General features: G+C 37.3%; 1 protein-coding gene across 1 annotated transcript in view; it reads right to left on the bottom strand.

Moving 5' to 3' along the window:
* GCC2 (GRIP and coiled-coil domain containing 2) overlaps positions 1–22903 on the bottom strand; it is a 39373-nt gene extending 16470 nt beyond the window's left edge. Inside the window, exons 1-13 of the mRNA XM_072413984.1 lie at positions 22823–22903; positions 16909–16965; positions 14792–14876; positions 13268–13335; positions 10798–10902; positions 7571–10324; positions 6718–6790; positions 5709–5809; positions 5211–5309; positions 3060–3179; positions 1578–1742; positions 1010–1075; positions 387–549 (exon numbers count right to left, since the gene is read on the bottom strand). Of these exons, the coding sequence (XP_072270085.1) occupies positions 387–549; positions 1010–1075; positions 1578–1742; positions 3060–3179; positions 5211–5309; positions 5709–5809; positions 6718–6790; positions 7571–10324; positions 10798–10902; positions 13268–13335; positions 14792–14876; positions 16909–16965; positions 22823–22828 (3862 nt within the window). The 5' untranslated portion in view covers positions 22829–22903. The remainder of the gene's footprint in view (positions 1–386; positions 550–1009; positions 1076–1577; positions 1743–3059; positions 3180–5210; positions 5310–5708; positions 5810–6717; positions 6791–7570; positions 10325–10797; positions 10903–13267; positions 13336–14791; positions 14877–16908; positions 16966–22822) is intronic.
* Positions 22904–23124: the final 221 nt, after the last annotated feature.

The following is a 23124-nucleotide window of genomic DNA, read 5'->3' as shown; positions in this document are numbered from 1 at the left end:
TTGCTTGATATGAAAGGAAAAATTATAATAAGTTACAAGCAGAAAATAAACTTCTCTTACAAAACCGTACATATTCAAATTTTGACAAAGTACAAATTATAAATGTAAGTTCTGCATATACATGTAATAAAGTGAGCCACTGGCAACTTTTACTGGCCTTTAAAGCCCTACATTACTATTTTGTTCTAATCTAGGGTTACAAACTGTGTAGCTAAAAGTGATCAGTGATACAAAAGGCCCTAGACTACATTAAGGGAAGGTTCAAAATTTTGATGTTACAACACAAAATGTGAACAGTAGAGGCATTCAGCTAGTAATTTAAAAAGATATGATTTAAGAAGAAAATTGGATAGATAGAATTATAGATAATAACAAAGATTCCTTACTTATCTCTTGTTGCAGGGTTTCCTGTTTCTGCTTTTGGATAGAAATCTCCTGCTCCAGGTCCTCCAGTTGACTGCTTTTATGGGTGATTTTTTGGTTAAGCTCTTTCACCAAACGTTCGTAGTCAGCTATCTCCATATCCATCAGTGTGCTCTTCTGGGCATCCTGAGGGACAAGGACAGACTTGCAATCTCTAAAGATTTACTGGTAGTATAAAATAATCACCATAAGGAAAGAAAATGTTTGGAAAATATAAATATTGTAGACAAGGCTATGTACACACGTTGGATTTTTGTAGTTGGAAAGGATCTTTCATGACTGAAGGATGCATAAACAAGCGCTTGCTCAATGGAGAGGGGAAGGGGGAGAAAGAGTGAGCGGCACACCGCTGTGCTCTCTCTCCCCTTCATTTGCATTACAATTGTTCGTTGATCCGCCAGGACGGATCTATGAACGACAATGGACCGCCGCTGTAAACGTCAGATTCACATCCGTTACTAGCCCTAACGCAATAACCAGACATGAATTATCTGACGTGTATATAGTCTTTTATACCAATTTGACATTGCAGTCCTAGCTTTAGTTACTTCCTAACAAGTTCAAGCTCTTTTGTAAGTTTCTGTACCTGTTTTTTCTCATTTTGAAGCTGCTGTTGAAGTTCTTCAATCTGCTTGAGAGCACTGTTGTGATCCTAAAAGTGAAGAAACAATGCAATCAAAACAGCATTCCAGAGTTCAGAATACTTTAGTCAGTCAGTATTTTAAACAGTTTTAGGGGTACATCACATGCACAATGACTGCTGATCTATCCTTTATAAAGTCATTTTCCACTAGTAAGAGTTCAGTAGCCAGATTTAAATGTCTGAATGGACTAGAAACAGTGTTTACACACAGAGAGGTTAGGCATCTGTATCTGTAAGAAAGCATGTAAAGGTGTTCATATACTGATGGATCAAGTCATAAAACATTATTACAACCTGGTTACATGTGTCCCAATCTAAATTGTCAAAGGATTATTAGAGAAAGCATACAGAGAGCAAAAATACTCTCAGAGGCTGTAACAGTGACAGCTAACGCTCTTTCTAGTCACTGATAACCAAGCACAGAAAAGCTGAAAACTTTTCCAATGACCCTGTAATTTATACAGAAGACAGTTGCTGCCAGACTGCCAAGGTTAATCTGCATTCTATTTACCTTTATTTTTTGCTCTTTTATCAGTTTTTCAGCTCCCAAGTCTTTATCTAGTGCAGCTTTAGCTTTCTGTAGTTCTAGTATCTGAGCTTCCAGTAACTTGTTGTTGGAATGCACTGTTTCCATGCGGGTCACCAGATCTTCATTGACAGAATTAATCTTCTCATGCTGGAATACAATTACCAGACATTACATAAGAAACAAAAAAATCACACATCTAAATGCAGCATCTACCATTGCTTTAAATTGTACATGAAATTAACCACCACCATCACTAGGTTTGCTTCTATTTACCAGAACACTGGCAACCTGCAATTGTGCCAAAGGAACTCCAAAGATTGAGCCTAATAGTGCTTTTTCTCCACTATTTTTCACTTCTGGCTGGAAGAAATCTGCTATAGAAACCAAAAGCAATTAGCAATCTTCCAATGGCCTAATTAAAGCCCCTAGGGCTTTGACAATTGAACAACTCTACTCTCAGTACACACACAAGGGTCACCTTCTTAAGTACACCTAGCTTGTACTAGGTTGGACATTCTTATGCCTTCAGTAAGTTTTCATAGCAACGATTCAAAAAGATGCTGAAAACATTCCTGAGGGATTTTGCTTCATATTGAAACAATAGCTTCGGACAATTCCTACACATTAGTCTGCAGTTTGCTGCACATCCCCCTGCAAACTACCCTTGGGTGGTGACCCCCATATTTACTCAAGCTTATCAATTTACTATGCATAATCTGACCATTCTATATTGATTTGTATCCATTTGTTTCTGGAGAAATGTAACAATGTGCTATGACCCCAATATGTATATAGATGCATCTATTCATTACAGATATTAAGGCCTTTATAGAAGGGTGAACATACAGAAGGAATAGAAAACCTGAACAGACTGCAGCCTTCTCCCTTAGAGTGTTTTACCTTTCCTTCCAAATTTTTTTTTTAAATGTAAAAAAAGGAAAATACAGTAATGTTTGGGAAATCAGGAATAGAAAAAGAGAAGAGACAGTGGAGTGGAAAAAAGGCGGATTTTTATATTTTTACATTTGAAGACTTCAAAAGTTTTCTGTATTAGTACTGGACATTATTAGTCATATCACTGGAAAACAGCTAGCTCTAGTGAACTAGAGCTCAGATCAATTTCAAAAGTATTTACATATTGTGAATGAACATCAAAAGCACTTTAAAATTTTTTGCTGGAGCATGTTCCTGTAAAAAAGCAAAAAACCTTGATACTCTGAACTGTCCATAGGTAATGCTTTTAAAGCCCTTATAGCTTATCAGTTTAGAGTTAACAAAGAACTCCGTCCCTAAAATGAATCCTCTTACTCTAGCATGAGAGGTGACAGTAAACACAATTTAAGTTTAGTGTTTGGACTGTAAGGTTTATGTTATTTGTTTGGAGTAATGTTATTTGGTGAAAAGAAGATGTTGTCTTTTTCTAACAACATCTAATCAATCATGAAAGAATACTTTAGTTCTCACCTCCAGATGAGCAGCACATAACTGTTGTGACAGCTCTTCCAACTGATGTTCTGCAGAGCTGGCCCGTTCCTTTTCCTTTTCCAGCAGTTCTATTTGTTTATCATATTCCACTAAAAGATTCTACAATAGAAATCGCCAACCAGTCAGCTATCATGTATGATAAATATATGTTTTTCTTTAGAAAAAGCAACCACATAAAAAGCAACCACATTTTTGATAGCTTAAAGTCATTATCTAAAGTGCAATTACTGGTTCAAACAAAAGTGATATGTATTTAATCAATCTATATTGTGTGGTAGCATAAAAAGTTATGTTTTCAGCCCTTTGGGTAAAAAATAGAGTTATAGGAAGACTGAAATACTTACCTCTTCTGGAGGAAGAGTTTTTACAAACCATTTATATGCTAGTCATGTCTGTTGGTCTAAGCACTTGGTCCTGATCTCCGTCAAAAGGGGTGATTGGTTACCCATTCACATCACAATGTATATGTATATGTAATAACAAACACTTCTGATGTTCTTAATGTCATCTCATTACTTAGAAAGTAAACTCTATGGAACTATTAATGCAAAATGATGTTTAGAATAGTCACAAAATATTAATTTTTTACCATTATTTTATATCACCCAACTGAACTAACAAAATAGATTGTTTTTAATTTAGGCTTGCTTTAAAAAAGAAGTAAGTAATACTCATTTGTAAGAATGAACAGCCGCACAGTGCACAAAAAAATGCACAAAATACATAGTGAGTTCTTAGCCTAGGCTTCATTTACTAAAAATGAAGAGGACACATGTTTTTTTTTTTTTAGCAAAACTAAGGCTGACCTCCAGGCAAACGGGTACATATATACAAATATGTAAAAACATTTGAGCTGGCTTCACACGGTTCTGCGTATTGCAGTAGAATCTAAACGGGCCCATTAAGTTTAACTTTGTGTTTTTACAGCTAAAAAAAAACAAAAAAAAAAAAAAAAAAACAGCTCCATAGAAAAAATGTATTTAAAAAAAGAAAAGCATTATTTTATGCAGAAAAGTGCATGAAAACCAAGACATATGAATGGGGACACTAATAAGTTGATTACAAAGCTACAATATTTTGTTTAATTTTCATACCTATGGGAAGGTGTCCTAACACATGTCCTAATGCAGCACATTCAAATATATGGTACAGGTTTAGACAAAGTTTAAATTACAGTAATATTGAACTATAATAATGTAATAATATATAATAATTATATTATATACTATATATACCAGTTTTTATATTGTTGTAAAATAGAATAGAAAATAAACACAGACTTGTTCAGTGCAGGTTAAATACTTTCAACAATTGTATTTTGCTGGGGTTTTTTAATGCCTCAATACACAACACTGTAAGGGTCAAAAGAAGGAACACATTTGTCATTCCACCTTCTACCGCAAAACTAAATTGCCCCTGGAATTAATGAAGTTGCTCCATCTCTACCTTTGACTGCAAAAGTGGAAACAATGCAATAGACCATGTATTCCAGGTGGATAGAACTAAACTATTCAATTTCCTGCAATCAGTATATCCAGATCCATCACTGCCCTTCTCAAACCACCCTACTGACTGAACTTTCCCTAAATCCTACTGTTGCACCCTATGACATGTGTAAAGGGGGTTTCTATCCCTCACTCTTGCCTTCCAATATGTCAAGTTTTAATAAATCCAGCCAGAAGGTAAAGTGGGAAAATTAACTGTATCAAGAATTCTCTGACTCAACTTGAACTAAAACCAATCTTTTAACTCATAAAGCTATCCAATGAGCTCCAATTACACCAGAAACTAACAGACAGATGGTACAGGACTCCCTACAGACTCTCAAAACATGGACATCACTCAATCTCCATTTTTCTGGAGGAATTGTACAGAAATTGTCTCCCTCCATCATGTCCTGCAATGTAAGAGCTGACTTGCTCCTCAACACCTTTTACCCCCCAAGCTTGGCATTTTACATATAGCCTTGAGTGAATCCCTCTGCTGCTTAAAACCATTAAGGAGCAATTGAAGAAAAAAAAACAAAAAACAAATCAAAGCACGCACATACACTAAGCAGGCAAAAAAACAGCCAGGTCCAGTTTAAGATGCACTAAGACATGTTGACACCCCATTCAAAAAGAAAAATACCTGATAGCTTTCTGCCCCTTGAACAAGGTCCTTCATAGAATGTGTCATCTGGTCCTTTTCTGCTCTAACCCGCTCTAATTCTTTTCGTAATGACTGAACCTTATGAGAAAAACAAGAAATCTGATTAAATACAAAATAGATAGATTTATATTCTCAACAGACAGGGCTAGACAAGAGAACTGTACAAACTTCACTGTTTAATAAACTAGGTGTATATTTTTGGAATTAAACTACTGTTCCACTGCATGGAAATTATTTTCCCCATCACTAAACAGTGTACTTTATTGGCTGCATACTTCTTTCCAGTTAGTGTCAAGCCAACGACACATACATAACAAGATATTATAGGAGCAGAGATCAGTAACTGCTGCCTGCATAATTTTCTCAGGATTTTTTAACATTGAAGTTCCATCTTCTACCGTGCCCCAGAAAATGATTTTGGCCATTTAACAGTCAAAGATAATGAAACATCCCAAAAACGGTGAGAATAGAATTTACCTCTTTTTTATTCGCATCTAGTTCTTTCTTGGCTTTCACAGCAACAGCTTTAATCTTATTACATTTTTCTTCTCTTTCCTTGCATTCTTTCTCTAGATTGTCTAGGAAAAAAAAGGAATTAGTAATAGACAAATATTTACCTATCATATGTTATATTATGTTATTATAAAATTTATAATACGGTATATTATTATATTTTTTAGAATTTGTATTAATCTTAGGGCATTAGGGCATAGAGTCGGCTTAGGGCATGTCCTAACCGCTGTAAACAATTACAAAAGCCTTGTAAAATTAGTTTAAATGAAAACGAATGGGTGTGCTTTTGGCTTTCACAAGCGTTTGTTCAGAAGATCCATGTAGCTTCCAGGGTAGTTTGGCCCACCAAATATCTCCATATTTTTTAAAATGCCTATAAAAATCTGTACTGTATTTTGCCTGAAAATAATCCCAGAAGTCTAGCTGTGCAAAGTAAGCTTCCAGGAGTGTTTAACGGCTATGTTTTTCAGGAGCAGGCCTATTTAGGCCTAAATACCAAAGATATGGGAATTTATTATTTTAAAAAAAGATATTAGGATATACTTATAAAAAATACATTACAAATAGTATTATTTCTCAAATCAAATAAGTATGTTTTAAGCAAGCAAGCGTATGCATGTGTTCATGGGTGTATCTTTTCAATGTCTTGTCTTTGTTCAATTTAGCAAACCAATTGCACATGATAAATGATATACAGAAATTTGTCTACTTTTGTAAAGACCTGGAAACAATTATATGTGTATAGACAGTATACAACAGATACCAACTTGATACTTATCATAAAAAGGGTAAAAAATGAATGACAAACCATAACTAAACTCCACAGTAGATGGTATATGCTTGCTTACAACTAAAACTATAGTGACAGGTCAATAAAACACCCAATATTAAAATGCATACATATCAACCATTACAATACAAATATAATCAAGTATATAAATCACATAGTCACTTAACTAATACGGAATTGTACCTAATTTCTTTTGAAGGTCTGATACAAAAGTTTCATGTTCAAGTTTCATTGCTTCAGATTTTAAAAGAATTTCCTGAAAAAAAAATATGACATGCTCATTAAAACAATAAACTTAAAGTAGTTTGAGTGGTTACATCTAAGGCAAAAAGTCAAATAGTGAAAAAAATATAAATGTCTACATTTTTTTTTTTTTGCAACACTATTCCTGCTCTACCCTTCCAACCTGCCAAAGAAGAATACCACCTGCACTTTGTTTGAGAGCAAAAAGTGAGTATTGCATTGCTGATTGAAGTAAAGAAGTTGTGACTATGCAGTGGTGTCTTTTTTGGTTTGTGATTTTGGAACTGTATCTTTATAGTTTAATAAATGGCAAAAGGACATTAAGGTTTAACTGTTTAACATTGTTTGTGTGGCACCAAAGAGGCTGCACTGCCAAGATCATGCTGAATCATGGGACAATAAATAAAAAAATGCAGGGTGATTTAAAAGAAAAACAGGTTAAACTGCAAGTTTAGTTATTTGTGTACAATAGATTTGTCATAAAAATAAACTTCCAGAGGTATATTATGTCAAAAATTACCATATGTATGCATCTGTAAAGGAAAACATATAGGCTAGTGTCAGAATTGATAAATCAGTACAGTATAAAATGCATTTGAAATGTCTATTTCTCCTGAAATATGTGACTATCTGCCTTCCCCACACTAAACAGCCAGCTACATCTAGGCCAGAAAATGATCTGATGCTATTCACTTAGACATTAATTAAACACTAAATATAATAAATGCACCTCTTTGTGCAGGTACAACAAAAGCAGATGACTATGTGGAATGTTAAGTGAGAAGATCCTCACCTGGACAGAATCCACTTCTTCTGCACCGACACCTGACTCCTTGTTTTCGGTCATGCTTAATTCTTCTTGTTCATGTGCCTTGGATTCTGAATCATAATTTTCTTTGAGGGAATGCAGGTCTGAAGTCACATTTTCAATACGCAAGAGTAATTCCTGATTTTCCAGTTTTGATTTTTCAAGTGCATTTTTCATGTCTAAGAGATCTCTTTGCAGAGCTTCTTTGTCTGCAAGTGTTTCCTCTAGTTCTTTCTTGAGAAGTACCTTTTCCTTGGAATAGTCACTCAAGAGAGCTCTTAGCTCAGAGCACTGAGCTTCAAACTCTTCCTGCAGCCGGTTAAGCAGAACAGATGTCTCATCTCTCTGTAAAACCGCATTCTGCTTTTCTTCCTTTAACTGGAGTACTGCCTTATTAATGCCTTGAAGCACAACCCCAATATCAGTTTCTAGACATTCAACTGCCAACAGGTCCTGAACAACACGAATCTCAGCTTTTAATACTTCTACATAGCTCTCATTCTGTTCAAGCAAAATTGCAACTTTATCTTTTCCTTCTGATGCCATTTGAAATTTCATTCTCAAGTTGTCCAGCTCATCTTTAGAAGTCTCACAACCACTATGTTCACACACAAGCCTAGCAAAGTCTCTTGATATAACCTCTTTTTCTTCCTGAAGTCTTGTTGCTTCATCCTGACATCTTTTTACATCAATTTCCAACTTTTCTTTGTTAGCAATTAGTATGTCTACCTGTTCCTGGAGATTTTTTACCTCATTGAGACTCTGATCCCTACTGCCCATTGATTCTTGTAGCTGTTGTGTCAGTTCCTCAACTGATTGTTTAAGCTCTACATTAAACTTTTCATATTCTTCAGCCTTATGCTGGAAATTGAGAGTTGTAGTCTCCTCACTCTTGCAAAATTCTTTTAACTCCAGGATTTCCTTCTTTGAGAAGTCTATGTTAGCAGATAATTCCATGTTTTGAGTGGTCATCTCTTCCATTTTTAGCTGAAGATCTTTAAGGAAGTTCTCTTTTTCTTGGAGCAAAGCAACAACTTCTTCATTATTCTTTTGCAAATTAACCAGCTGAAGTTGAAGATTTTCATTTTCACTCGGAATGGGTGGTAAAATAGATTGCTGAAGTTTCTGCATTAGATCATCCACAGTTTGCTTCAGCTGCTCATTATGTGCTGCGTGTGTTTCAACTTCTTGCTGTAATGCATTTACCCTTTCTTGCTCACACTTATACATTTCTTGCAATTTCTGTACCTCCTCAATTGATCCTTTCAAACTAGAAGACATTTGTGCATTTTCTGCAGACGCTTCACACATTTTAGCCTGCAAATCTTTTAGCAGATCTTCTTTCTGCTGTAGTGATGCTGCAAACTCCTCGTTCATTTGTTGCAGTTGGGTTATCTTAAGCTGAAGTTCTTCACATTCTTCTTGTTTGGTCGAAAGCAACTCAACTTCACTCTTAAGTTGATTCACAGTTTCTAGAAGATCATTCTTGTCTTTATAAGCAGATCGGAGTTTTTGTTGCAACTCACTGACATCCGTGGCCTGCTGTTGCTTCATTGCTTCAAATTCCCGGCTGATCTTACCAGCAGATTCTCCTAGTTCAGCCTGAAGACTAAGGAAGGTTTCCCGTAATCCTTCATAACTACCCACAGCTTCCTCCTTTTCCTGGCTAATTTTTTCAACCTGTGCTTTTAAAAGATGTATTTCATGTTTGAAAGATAATCTCTCATCTTCAACACGTGATGTTATTGACCGTTTCATTTCTGTTATTTCCCTTTTGTGCTGCTCTTTCATAATATTAATATCTTCAGTTCTTTGTTGAGAAAGTTTATCATATTCCATCCTTGTGGTCTTAAGCTCAGTCTGTAATTTTTCCATTAAACTATTATAGTCCTCAATGGCAAGCTGAAGTTCATTTATTTTAAATTCTAGTTCTTCCTTCTCGTGGAAATATTCACTTTTAAGATGTTCAACCTCCCTTTCTAGACCTGTTTTCAAATTGTTAGTATAAGTGAGTTCATCTTTAAAAAGGCTTTGCTGAGTTTTCAGATCTTTCACAAGGCTCTCCAACTGATGAATGTCATCATCTTTGCACATAGGTGGGCTATGTTGTATATTGGGTACATTGCAGTTCTCTTCCAACTTTTTCCTAAGAATTTCAATTTCTTGTGCATTTTTCTGGCTATTCGCTCTCATCTCCTCTTGTAGCAACTTCTCTTTTTCAACATACTGCCTAATTAAGTCTTGCAGTACCATTTTCTCCTGTTCACCTTGTTTTGTGGAACTTTCAAGTTGCTGCATTAAATGTTCAACTTCATCATGATGCAGGCTTTTTAGTTTCAAGAGTTCTGCATGGAGACCTTGAATTTCACCATTATACTGTTCTGAAGTTGCTTGAGCATCTTTCAGCCTTGCTTTTAGTTGGTTGTTTTCTTCTACTGCTGCCTCTAGTGCCTTGCCTGACTCAGCTATTTTGTCATCATAAGAAAGATGGATATCATGAAGTTCTTTCTCCAACTTTTTAAATTGTACATTTTTGTTTTCTTGTAAACTCAGACTATCAGTCAGCTCCTTTTGCTTCACAAGTGCATCTTGAAGTTCATTTTTTACAGCATCAATATCTATTTTATGACTGTTATGTGTTTGAAGTAATTCATGTTTTAATGCTTCAATGTCTTGTAATAAAGTATTATTTGCATGTTCCATACTTTGCTGCACCTCTGTTGCTTTTTTGATAGCATTCTGAAAAACAAAATGATAAAAACTGCATATAACCATATTCTCTTCACAAAATACTAACTTTTTTTTTTAGAAATGATGCATTCCTTTTGTTGTATAACTTATTTTATATGCGTAGAGGTTTATTACATGGTAAATAGTAATTTAAAGATGTTTGTATACCATCAATGAAGCACTTTCTAATAAAAAAAGCTAATTTGACAGCATTTCTTTTTTCAGTTTTTTGCAACTGAACCATTCAAAAGTAATAATCACAATATCAAAAATTCCTATTCTCATGCTGTACATAAATATAACATATAACATTTGTATAAATATAACATTTGTGTGTATGCACGCGCACACACACACACACACACACACATTATATCATATATTTATACACACACACACACACTTTATATTTTAACTTGAAGTTCTGGTATGTAGGTAAGGGTGAAAGCCACATCACTACCGATAAAGCAAATTCTAATTACCTCAGCTTCCTCTTTTGTTTTAGCATATTCCTTCTTTAGAGATATCAGTTGTTGTTGATTTTCTGCTTTTTCCAGTAGGACTGCATCTAGTCGTTCAGTGAGTGCCTAAAGAATGAATGCAATCTATTATCATGACAAAACATTATGCCAACTTGACCTGCCTCTGTATCCCAGAACCAACAAATTACAAAGGTAAGTGTGTTACCCAGCAGAATACTGTTTTGGCAGTTATTTTGGTCATGTGTTTAAAAACCTAAATTAGCATATAATTTAACAATTTTTTTTTGTCAACTGTATGCTCTCCTTATAATGTAAGCAAAGAAGGAACATATGACACTCACCTATGACAACCTACATTTAATCAACAGTTTAAGAGCCTGTCTAGCACCACTGAATAGAATACAAAACACAATGTTTATTTAATTGAAATCCTTGTTGCTTTCTGTAGAAACACATTTTATTAAACTGGCAGGAAGGCAACCTACTACTGCTATGACAGTTAAAGAAAATGTGCCACATTTGAGCATACAGGGCTTTGCTGTAACCCCCAGTTACAGGTATTTTAAAAAAACATGCAAACCCCCAGTTTCATCACATCCCAAAGGTGCTCTACAGGACTGAGATCAGGAGACCTTGGAGGTCATTTGAGTATAGTGAAATCATTGTCACGTTCAAATAACCAGTTTGGGATTATTTGAGCTTTGACATGGCGCAATATTCTACTAGAAGTCATCAGAAGATGAGTATATTGCAGTCATAAAGGGATGGGCATGGGCAGCAACTTTACTAAGGTAGGCTGTGGCATTTAAACATTGCACCAGTTGGTAAGGGGCCCAAGGTGTGCAACAAAAATATAACCTGCACCTTTACACCACCATCATTCGTGGACACGATAAAAGGCAGAATGGATCAATGCTTCTTTGTTGTTGATGGCAAATTTTGCAGAAATTGAGACTCATCAGAGCAGACAATGTTTTTCCTAATTTCTCTTGTTCAATTTAGTCGAGACCATGCAAATTGTAACTTCAGGTGCCTGTTAGCAGACAGGAATGGTACCTGGCGTGTACTATAGCCAATCTACTTCCAAGTGCAACATGCTGTACATTCAGAGATACTCTTCTACAAACCTCAGTTGTAACACATAGTATCAACAGATCAGGCTGATGGTAGTGATGTATTTGTGTGGGAGAAATTTTTTTGCAATGTTTTTGGACAAGGCTTCCTAATAACAAATATGAGTGTACATATATTGGAAAGTTTAAATGGCTGATGTGTTTTATACTCTGCCTAAGATTTATAGGCATGCCTCCCAGTCACCAGAACCCAGTTGTGGCCTTTATGGGATCAGTTTGCACTCCATTTGTGCTTACCTCTTTAATAATAACTACATAATTTTATATTAGAGATACTGATTTTTTTTTTTTTATTACAAAATTACATAATGTTTAACTACCAGAACCAGTTGTGTTGGTGACTTAGGAATGTCTACGTCTACAACATATAAATAGGATGTCAGCCTTTGCTGGAAGATTCAGGTTTATATGAGGAAACAAAGTTCGATTCCTCATGGATTTGTTGGAGATTATTTTATATTCCTTTAAGTTTGATAAACAGTACTCGTTACGCATATGAGAAGCTGCTATAGGTAGCAATATGGCACACTCATATGGAAATGCATATATGAGCTTGGTGGAGTTGCCACGCATTTATACAAATTGTTTAAACAGCATTGTGCATGGTTGAGGTTTATTGATGCGTTTTCTATATGGAGAGGAGATGTGGAGCATTTGTTAGGTTTTAATGAAACATTGAATCAATGGTTACAATTAATTATGGAATATTCAATATTGAATTTTTGCCATAATATGAAAGATGAAGTATAAAAGTAGTGATGTTTATACTTAAGCAGACAGATCAAAATAAGATACTGCATTATATAAGCTTCCATTCAGGGAAAGTATTTAAACCAATTTCATTCAGTCAGATGGGAAGAGTAATAGGATAGGGAGTGAAACATATATGGGTTAGTAATGCCTTTGTGAGAATTAATCACAGAGGCTATCTTATGCAAACTCTTATATTAAAAAGAAGTAAACTGACTGAACATTAGGATGGAAAAGGTTACAGGACGGAGATTTCAAAATACTAGCATATACTGAAATAAAGTTATCCTACAGTTACAGAATTTCAGACTCCTCCATTACAGTCCTTTGGTAGTGGAAAGACTGTAAACAATAAAGTTGCAACCGTTAGGGATTTTCTGAGGCTTCAGAAAGGACATGGCCCAAAACCCTGTGACTATAATGCTGTAATTGTTTGAATAATGCATTTGGTAGTGCAAATTATGGATGTTTTCTCCACAAAAGGAAAAAAAAAACGATTTACAAGAGACAGTGTGGTGGAAGAAAAATTCTATTAAATCTAAGGTCAGCAGGTACATCACTTAGCTAAAGGGCCAATTATGTTTTACCTGCACAACATCATCTGTGTCTTCCTTAACTGGTTTTGATTTGAAGGTTTCTATTTCTTTCTCTAGCTCTGCAAATTAAACCAAATATATGACAAGTGAGAAAAACAGTAAACAAAAGAACCTAAGTTTATACTTTATTATTAATGATAAGATAAAAAGTACATTATTGATACAAAAAAATATGAATTCAGCTTACATTTAAATAATTATGTACTCAGTAGTAAGAGATTTAGAAAAGTGACCTGCAAAAAAGACAGGATTGCTGGCAAATTCCCCAACCAACCCTTAACATATGAAAGCACAGTTCATACCTCTAAATGAACAAACGTGCATAGTTGGTATCTGAACACTTGATATCTGTACAACTGTACTTACAAACCTTTTCTCTCTATTTAGCAGTCTACTACAAACAACCTTCACATACCTGCATATGCCAACACTAAATCAGTGGCGGGTCCAAATTCAAAACACATGAACAGTAACTTTTTATGTAGCTATCTATTCAGCTAGGGGTCCTGCACTGCATCATTCATCTATCTATCTCAGATAATCAATTTTTCCTATAAAAAAACAAGTATTTTTTTTATTTTGATTACAATGTAATCTGTCAACTGGGAAGAAAGTAATGGAGCTAGGTGCATAAAGATACTAACTTTTTCCACAGTGCAGTGTGCACCAGAAACAGGTGAAGTTTCTGCAACAAATCTAGCATATTTCCAGCCAGCTCAGCCTCCATGAGAAAAAAAAAAGTAAACTGGACCCTTTACAGAACATTTTTTAAAGGATTATCTTAAAGAATATTGGTATGGCAAACCTATAGGGACAGAGGCAAAATCTTGACTTTAATCTGGTTATTCCTCTCAATGGTCTCCAAGATGAGTGGTATTGCATGCTCTTTATCATAAAGAATAGATTTATGCTATAATAACCTCCCTAGCAGTAAGCCCGAGTGTGACACGGGGTAAAAAAACTGCTGAAAGCAGTAACCCCGAGCCACACTCAGGGTAGTTACAAAAAGTAAAAAAATAAACATTTACCCGGTCCCATCGGCGTCCTCTGGCCTCCTGCAGTGTCCTGCCCTCCTTTGGCTGCGTTCTCGTCCTCAATCTGTCCCCCGGTGAGTGCGCTGACGCTCCCCGGGAGTTCCCGGTCACTGGGGGTGGCAGGCATTTCAAAATATTTTGTATTGCATTCAATACAAAATACCTGTATTAAATGCAATACACTGAGTTTATATGTCTAAAAGCAGTACATTGTCTTTCATGAAAATTTATTTTACAGTATATTATAATAGTAGGAGTATAATAAAGTTTGAAACACAAAATCATGTCAAAGTTTATAATTAAATGTATTATTATATTCTGTGTTTCAAACTTCATTATACTCATACTTAATATATTATTCTGTAAAATACATTTTCATAAAAGACAATGTACCGCTTTTAGACATATAAATCCAGACAGAAATGAACCGCCCAGAAGGTTAAAGAGTGGAATTATGCTTCACAAAACACTGGATTTCTACCTGCACATCTTGATTTTACTTTCTGAATCATCATCATCTGCTTCTTTGCAAATTTGATAAGGTCTTCCTTTGGCAAGGTGTCCAGCTGTAAAAGAGGCGTTCAATTAGCATGAGCATTAAATTTTAACCTCACAAGTTAGTGTGGAGATGTCAGACACATGTAGATAACAAATTTAAAAGTAAGTGAAATCAGGTAAAAGCTGAGCCATATATTAAAGGTAAATCCTAAGCTTCTCTTCTTTATACTGCCAGAGCATTGTTTAATACCTGCTGCAAAAACCTATCTGCCTTGTTTTACACTAACTAAATGGGTGATGATAAATAATAGCAAAAATAAGGCAAAGGATTGACAGTTACAAGCTTTATAGCTTGAACATTATTATTCAGCATACTCATGAAAAAAAATGTAATGTACAAATGCATTTAAATTAAAGCGTAACTAAACAAAAAAATGACACCTTTAATCCTGCAGGTCCCTCGATGACGCTTGTCCTTCCTGCGATCCGGTCCCGCGTTGTCCTGGAATTCTTCTGCACCACCATCTTCGCTCTTCACTTCCTTCTTCTTCCTCGGTCTTCTTAGCAAGTCACCAGATCTCACACCGCGCTGGTGTGAGACCGGGTGATGTAGACACTGTACAGGGAAAAAAGTGAATAACATTTTCCCTTTACATAAGGGTTGTCTACCCTAGTGAAAATAATGAGCTTAGGTCTGCTTTAAATTGTTTAGCTATAAAAGCTCCCCTTGCCTCTGCCTGCAATTCAGTGAACTTTCATGAAACTACAAGGAAGGTTGAGCACCAAAAGCACCTGTAGTAATACATGGTGTGCAGACTGGTAAACCCCAGTTTTCTGTAAATCTGATTGAAAAATTTAGTAAAAAAAAAAAAACGCTCTTATTAAAATGAATGGAAACAAAATGGCTTTCTGAATTCTTCTCTTATGTCTATGAAAGGTTCAGTAGAAATGCATGATACAACAATTTGACAAAAAGGTAAAGAACAAAAAAGACAGAAAATTTTGATTTGGAACCTACCCAGCATTTACAGACAAGTGTGAGCAGAGAAAACAGTTAATAGATCCCCATTGAAGAGGAGAGGTAACAGCTTGAGTAGTGAGCAGTGAACAGCTGTTGGCTAACAAATATATAAATTAAGTCTGTTGGTGTAATATAGCTTAATATAAAATAAAAAATAATTGCACACAAGAGCTGAAACTAAACAATTACAGTGCGGGAAATAAGTGTTTGATCCCCAGCTCTTGGCGATAGTCTTGTAGCCCAGTCCAACCTTGTGTAGGTCTACAATCTTGTCCTTGACATCCTTAGGAAAGCTCTTTGGTTTTGGCCATGGTGGCTAGTTTAGAATCTGATTGATTGCTTTTGTGGACAGTTTTTTTTTTTTTTTTTTACAGGTACTTCAACAAGCTTGGATTATTACAGAGGGTGCACCTAATTTCAACTTGTTACCTGCATACAGGGAAGACACCTGGGAGCCTGAAAGCTTGCTGGTTGATGGGGGATCACATACTTATTTCACTCATTACAATGCACATCAAACTCTGACTTTTGAGCACGGTGTTTTTGAGGGTTCTTTTGTTGTATTTCTGTCTCTCACACCTACAAAAACCTACCATTACAATTATAGACTGGTCATTTCTTTGTCAGAGGGCAAACGTACAAAATCAGCAGGGGATCAAATACTTCTTTCCCACACTGTATGTCCTATAAATGGTTAGGAATATTCAAAAAATCTACATAAAAGAATAAAGATGTAAAAATGTGAAAACCGATTTCTTTCCCTATAAAAAGCAAAACTCACAAGAATATAGAAGCAGGTGAACTGAAGGCCAGAAAACATATTTTCACAAAAGTTATTAAACCAGTAATTGTTGACTGAGTAAAAGAATAATGTGTGATTTGTTTCACACTTCACATTGTCAAAAAAAACAATTTGCAGATGTGCTTAACAGTTAAAAGACCACATAACCTGACTAAAATGAGGACTGAAACAGTGAAGTCCAGTGCAAACAATATCTGTGGCATGTTCACAGAATATGAACACCTTGCAGTCCTTTGGAAAGCATAATAGAAAATGAAACACACAGAAACGTATTTACCTTAGACTTGCTGGTGCCTGGGGTAGCTGGAGATGACACTCCATCCTGACCAGTATCCTAGGAAACATTATTATTACACATTATTAGAATGAAAGAATTCAAATATTAAATTGTTACGAAAACCAAATGTGTTGAACCTGGGTGATCCAGCAAACCTGGATAGGAATTCTAAAAATCATTTGCTATTACAGTAGTTGGCAAATGTTTTCTATTCTGGACCAGATCCATTCCAGGTTTGTTGGAATTCAAGTTCTCCAGTCTTGGAAAGATTTTATAAATCAGCCGCAATGTGAGGAAGAATCTCCCCAAGAAGACAATAAATTCAATAAAAGAGGTTTTAAATGACCCATGCAATTTACACAGGTGTCAGTTAGCACGTTACAGTTCATGACAGCATAGATAGAAAAAGACTGAACAAGTATAACTTGTTTAGGAGGCCTAAGTTTGCAAAGTTGCACCTGATCTAACCAGAAAATCTCCAGAACAATGTTCTTTGGACATAACAGACCCAAGTGAGCACGTTTAGCAAAAAAACAAAAAAAAAAAAAAAAAACACCCACAGTGAGCCTGATCTATCAAAGCTCCCCAAGGCTGGAGAGGATACACTTTCATCAGTGAAGCTAGATGATCCACCAAACCTGAAATTGATTTCTTAAAGTGATTTGGTATTTGTTAGCAAAGGTTTTCAATTCTGTACCAGATCTATTCCAGGTTTTTTGTATCATCCAGGTTCACTGATAAACGTGTATCTTAAGTCAGACCCAACTTATCGGCACAAACACCTCATAACAACTGTCAAGCATGGCGATGGTAAATTGGACTTTTTTGCAGAACCTAGGCAGCTTGTAATCATTAAGTTGACTATAAATTCCACTTTACAACAAAGTGAGGCCATCAGTGAAGTACCTAAAGCTTGGTCAAAATTGGGTTACGCAACAGGACAATGATACCAACCCCACCAGTTGATCTACATACCATGTTGCAATGACCCAGTTAAAGTCTAGAGCTCAATCCCACCAAACTGCTGCGGAAGGACCTTAAGAGAGCTGTGCATAAACAAATGCTCACAAACCTCAATGAAGTGAAGCTCAATGAACTGAATGTTGTAAAAGTAGGTCAAAATTCCTCCACAATAATGGGACAGACTGATAAAGTCATACAGAAAATGATTGCTTCCAATAATTGCTGCTATAGGTGGTTCTACAAGCTACAGAATCATCACACATGGCTTTTCCATTTTGGCTCAGTTTTTGTTAAATAATGAATGAGTGGAATGTGTGGTATTTTACATCAGAATTTAGACATAAATAATTTTAGAACCCACTAAGGATCGGATGTTTTTTCCTTCATTATGTCATGATACAAAAAAAAAAAAAAACCCTGTTTAATTTGGGGAAAAAAGATAAAACATTATTAACCACTAAGCATGACAACTTGCAAAGGTACAATGGGAGTGTATATAGTTAAAATGTCTACAGTACATTAACCTGAGAAAACACCAAAACTCTGTTGGCTGGGTTGAGACTTTATAGTAAACAGACCACCGTTCTTTGCTGATGCTACAGCTTATGCACTAGTTAATAAAAGATCTTACAGTGGTCTGATTTCCAAACATCCTGCAACTAACTAATGTCTATGGATACATTGAGAAGAACTGAGAAGCCCCTTTGCCTCTGGGATACAAATACTCTTCTGTATAAATGTAAAGTAGCATGTAGCCCTGGTCTGTAATATATGTGAATAATACTAAATATCAGTATATAGTAGTCATTCCTTGCTTTTTCGTAAGGTAAGTACCGGTTTTGCACACAGATTTAAAGTGATATTAACAGCAGCTATTGTCCTTTTAATGCTGCATTAACTTTATTGTAATACCTGCCCCATGCCAAGGGCTTTTCACTAACAGCCAGTTGTCATCACTTCAATGGTCATATGTACAGCTCTCTTTCTGGTACCCATCACCCACTTCAGCCATATACAATAAATACAGTTCCCCAATAGCAGAATTATATACACTGCTCCCACAGGAGCCATATATACATTTATTCTAAATGTAATTTCACCAAAGAAGGAATATATACAGCTCTCTGAAATCTCCAGAATTCAACTACATAGTTCTCCCCAGAGGGTTTTAGCCGGTTGCTCCGCCCGGCTGATTTAAATACCCCGCCCAGCTCTCGGCAGCTCTCATCCTCGGATGCATGGATCTCAGTGAGGCTGCTCTGTGCTCTGTGTCATCCGTTCAGAGGATTGCTGCAGATGAAAGGTGAGGACACAGTTCAGCCTTCATGTGAAGGAGACACAGGCAGCCCCGCCCCCATCTCATAGCACGAGCTCAGATTTCTGCCTGTGAAATGTATCCAGTGTGTATAAAGTATCCATGTCATTCTGCATCCTCACAGCTCTGTATACAAACCTCCATATCTCCTAAGCTGTATGTCACAATGACCTGTAAACACTGAAACAATAGGAGGTTACTGGATACCCATGGCATAAACAACTGGGAGCACTAAATTTGCCGTGTTTTGCCACACCCCCTTTTTTACCACCCGGCTACAGCTTCCTACCACCCGGCTGAAAAAAATTTCTGGGGAGAACACTGAACTATATACTATACTTGTATTCTAACAAACTCCACATGGCAGCCAGCCCCCCCACATTGTCATTATTTGTTGAATAGGGTTTTAATAATACTGATAGATGTTACAATGCCAGGAATATTGCAGAAAAGTGTAGAAAAGTCTAGGTTCCCAGCAGTTTTTTGATTAAGAAAGCTTTAAAGGGGAACTAAACTCTTTGGGTGGTGGCAAGCGTCTGCCATAAATCAGTATGTGCGCACAGCACACTGGTTGGTTATGGCAAATTCTTACCCCGTGCAGTCATCCTGCAGCAATCACAGGTCCTGGACTGGTCAGTTGCTGCATCCTCAGAAGACACCATGTTTATGATGGACATCAGTGAAGACAGAGACCCTTCTCAGCCACTGAATGATGCAACTCCTGCACGGAGTTACATAGTCTCCGAGTGCTGGCTGAGAGCAGTGGTGCCCTACACAGAGCCGAACCTTACACTACACTGAGCATGTGCTGTACAGTATAGTGGTTAACCAAAAAGACACCAGGTGCCAAGGTTTTTTGACTAAAGAGACATTGCACGCATCAATTAGTACTACCTCCTGGTGGTTTTTGAATTTAGGTCCTCTTTAAGGGCCTTTTAAAGTTTGACACACTTTGTGCTACGTCAGTGGATTTCTTTGTGATGCTTCTAAGATCATTCCAAATTGATTGACAGACGTATGTGATCTGCAACTGACACGCTTCAAGATGCTTTTTTTTTTTTTTGGAAAGAACCAGTTCAGATGAGAAAACAGGTCTGGTAATACAAGAGATCTTTGCTGACAGAAATACATAGGCTGCCATTGATGTCCTCCCTATGAAAATACAGGCTGCACCAGTTGCCTGCTTTACAGGCTTGAGACATGATACTCCAAAAGCTTTGAGAATGTAAAGATAAAAATCCTGATTTACATACTTTTTCCAGGTTAGCTACCCACGCCCATGGACCAGCATGACAGCCAAGGAATTGTGGTAATGGTGTTTGCACACTACAGGACTCCTTTATGGACAAATCTTCTCCTAATGAGATGTGAGGTGTACCTTTAATAATGCCTTACCTTGTGTTTACTTTAAATAGGTCAGGTAGATTATGTTTATAGTTCTTACTCACAATTAAGGCATTAAATCCAAATGGAATTGGTCATAACCAGAAATTCATCTACAGCTTTACTGACCATTTCACAAAACAATTTGGACTGACTGTGTCTAATGCTGGACAAATTTGAAATTCTACCAATTGACTGCTCAAGGTAAAGTATCCCTTGTGCAGAGATTTCCTCACTTCTGGTCTGGTAAAATCATTGTCACTATAAAGGGAGGGAGAATTTTCTCAAATACAACCCTACATAGCAGGTAAGGTGTTCTAATCCTTATTACAAATGTGTTGCAGAGACCACAGGGCAAGGCAATACAGTGCTGGAAGTGTGCTGCAATGGAAAAAAAAATGGCGCATGTCCAATGGCACAGGCAGTTCATTCATGTGGGAACACATATGCATACTAACAGATGTATGCGGACCCATAGATAAATAGTGCTGCCATTATCTGAGAGATCAAGCTGCCTGGGTGGGCAGATCACAACTTCCACCAAAAGTTACAAACAGACCACAGAACTTTGTCACTTGATATAAACATTCATGATCATCTTGGGTGAAAATCTAATGTCGCTACAGTTGGGATCACCAATAACTGCTGCCGTTTCCTATGGAGGAGGATGAAGCTGTGGAGGATGAAGAAGGGCTGGTTGACCCCCCCACCCCCCACTGCCTGTACAGGTCTTTTTGTTCCTTCTAGAAATGATCACCAATGATCACCTCCACAGAGATGGTGATCTAGTGCACGTATGTAACCTAAAGCGTACTTTTTTTTTTGAAGAACCGTACCCTAATTCTCGATCGCCTAGGCCAGGGGTGTCCAAAGTTCCAAAGAGGGCCAGATTTGGTGAGGTGAAAATGTGTGGGGGGCGACCATTCAGCACGTACTCAGGGTTAATGTGGGCATGGTCTGCGCATGGAGTCTGGTGTCAGTGCGGGCTCCGGGCAGAGCACCTTCTTGGAATCAGAGTGGGCGTGGTCCGTGTGCCCACAGCACACACCCACTATAATGACGTAGGGGATTTTCTGTGCACACATGGGGACTCCCGTCCTGCCGAATATGCTCGCCAAGTAGCAGGCCAATAATTGCAAGGCGGTTGATCAACTCTATTGAAATATAAAATAGCATTTTTGTACCCGTGTATTTTATACTGTGGACAACAGTGCTGGTGGGACGCATATTACTGATGTTATGACAGAGGCTGCGGGCCGGTGGAAATCTGAACATACCTGGACTAGGCGAAAGAGAATGAATGGGAGCGCAAAGCCTCCTGGGATACCTACGGCAGGCATTCTGGGAGGCTCTTGGGTGATCCTTCTGTGCATGCTCGAGCACCTCGGGCATACGCAGGAGTCCTTTTGTGTCCATTGTTTTTTTCCCCATCTACATCACCCAATTTCACGCCTGCATCGGTTGACGTAGGAAGAAGAATCCAGAAAAGGAGAAGATAGCAGTGCCTTAGACATATACCGGGACAACGCAGGACCCGATGGAAGAAACCTCCAGACAGATTGACTGCTCTGCGGGATTGAGAGTAAGTGTGATTTGTTTTTTGTTTTGGGCAGTTTTGAGTTTACTTCCTCTTTAAACAAGTACCAAGTATAGTATTATACAGAAACCTGCAGCAAGGTTGAATGTTATCTGAAACATAAAAGTACCAGTGCTACCAATGTTAGTAAATATGAGGCCAGATTACAATGTGTCTCTAAACAAAACTTGTTTAGGACAGCAGAGGGAGGGATGGCTCCATTCATAACTCAGATAATCGGATAGTCCTTAAACATTCCCTGGTGAGAATCAATGACTGCCATGGAAACACATGGACTTGGAAGATTCCCACCAGCGAATGATTGAGGGTTTATAGAGCCCTCTCTGTGTCCCCATTAGGAGTCACATTTTGGTAATACTTCCAATAAGGGTTATCCAGTGACATCTTTCTACAGAGAATTTCTCACCCTTCTCATAGAAAAAATAAACGAAGGATATTTATCCACTCTAAAAGAAAACAAAAGTGCCATAAAAAACATAAAACCCAGACAGTTTAATAAAACCAAACACGGTGCTGGCTGGAACTCTGATGCAGCAATGTGACCGTACAGAGAGCTTCTGACAAGCAGTAACACCCCACTAAGTATCCCAGTGGTGACACAGGCAGCACTGCTACAGCCAGCCCCAGCACATGACAATCACCCCCTATATACTCACCTCCATTTCCGCAACCACCACAACACTGAGACACACACAGCTCCTTCACTTCCGGCTCCGTCACCTGCTACACGTAAGGCCATCCGACACGCCCCCATTATCGCTGACGTAATAACACTGAACACCTTCTGACTGGTCGGCTGAGGGAGAGGTGGTCCGCCCCGCCTGTTTGTTGGTCACGTGTTTAGCTGTTAGTGTAGCTGTAAAGAAGGAAGTGTGTTGTGTGTATACGTAAATAATGATTTGTTCTCCCATGGAAGGTTATTGTGTTATAAGGGTTCTGTTATCATCAGAGCACGGTG

Source organism: Pyxicephalus adspersus, chromosome 1 (genome assembly GCF_032062135.1).
Source record: "Pyxicephalus adspersus chromosome 1, UCB_Pads_2.0, whole genome shotgun sequence".
NCBI classification, from domain to species: domain Eukaryota; kingdom Metazoa; phylum Chordata; class Amphibia; order Anura; family Pyxicephalidae; genus Pyxicephalus; species Pyxicephalus adspersus.
The sequence above is the reverse complement of the archived record's forward strand: the minus strand, read 5'-3'. Positions and strand labels throughout refer to the sequence as shown.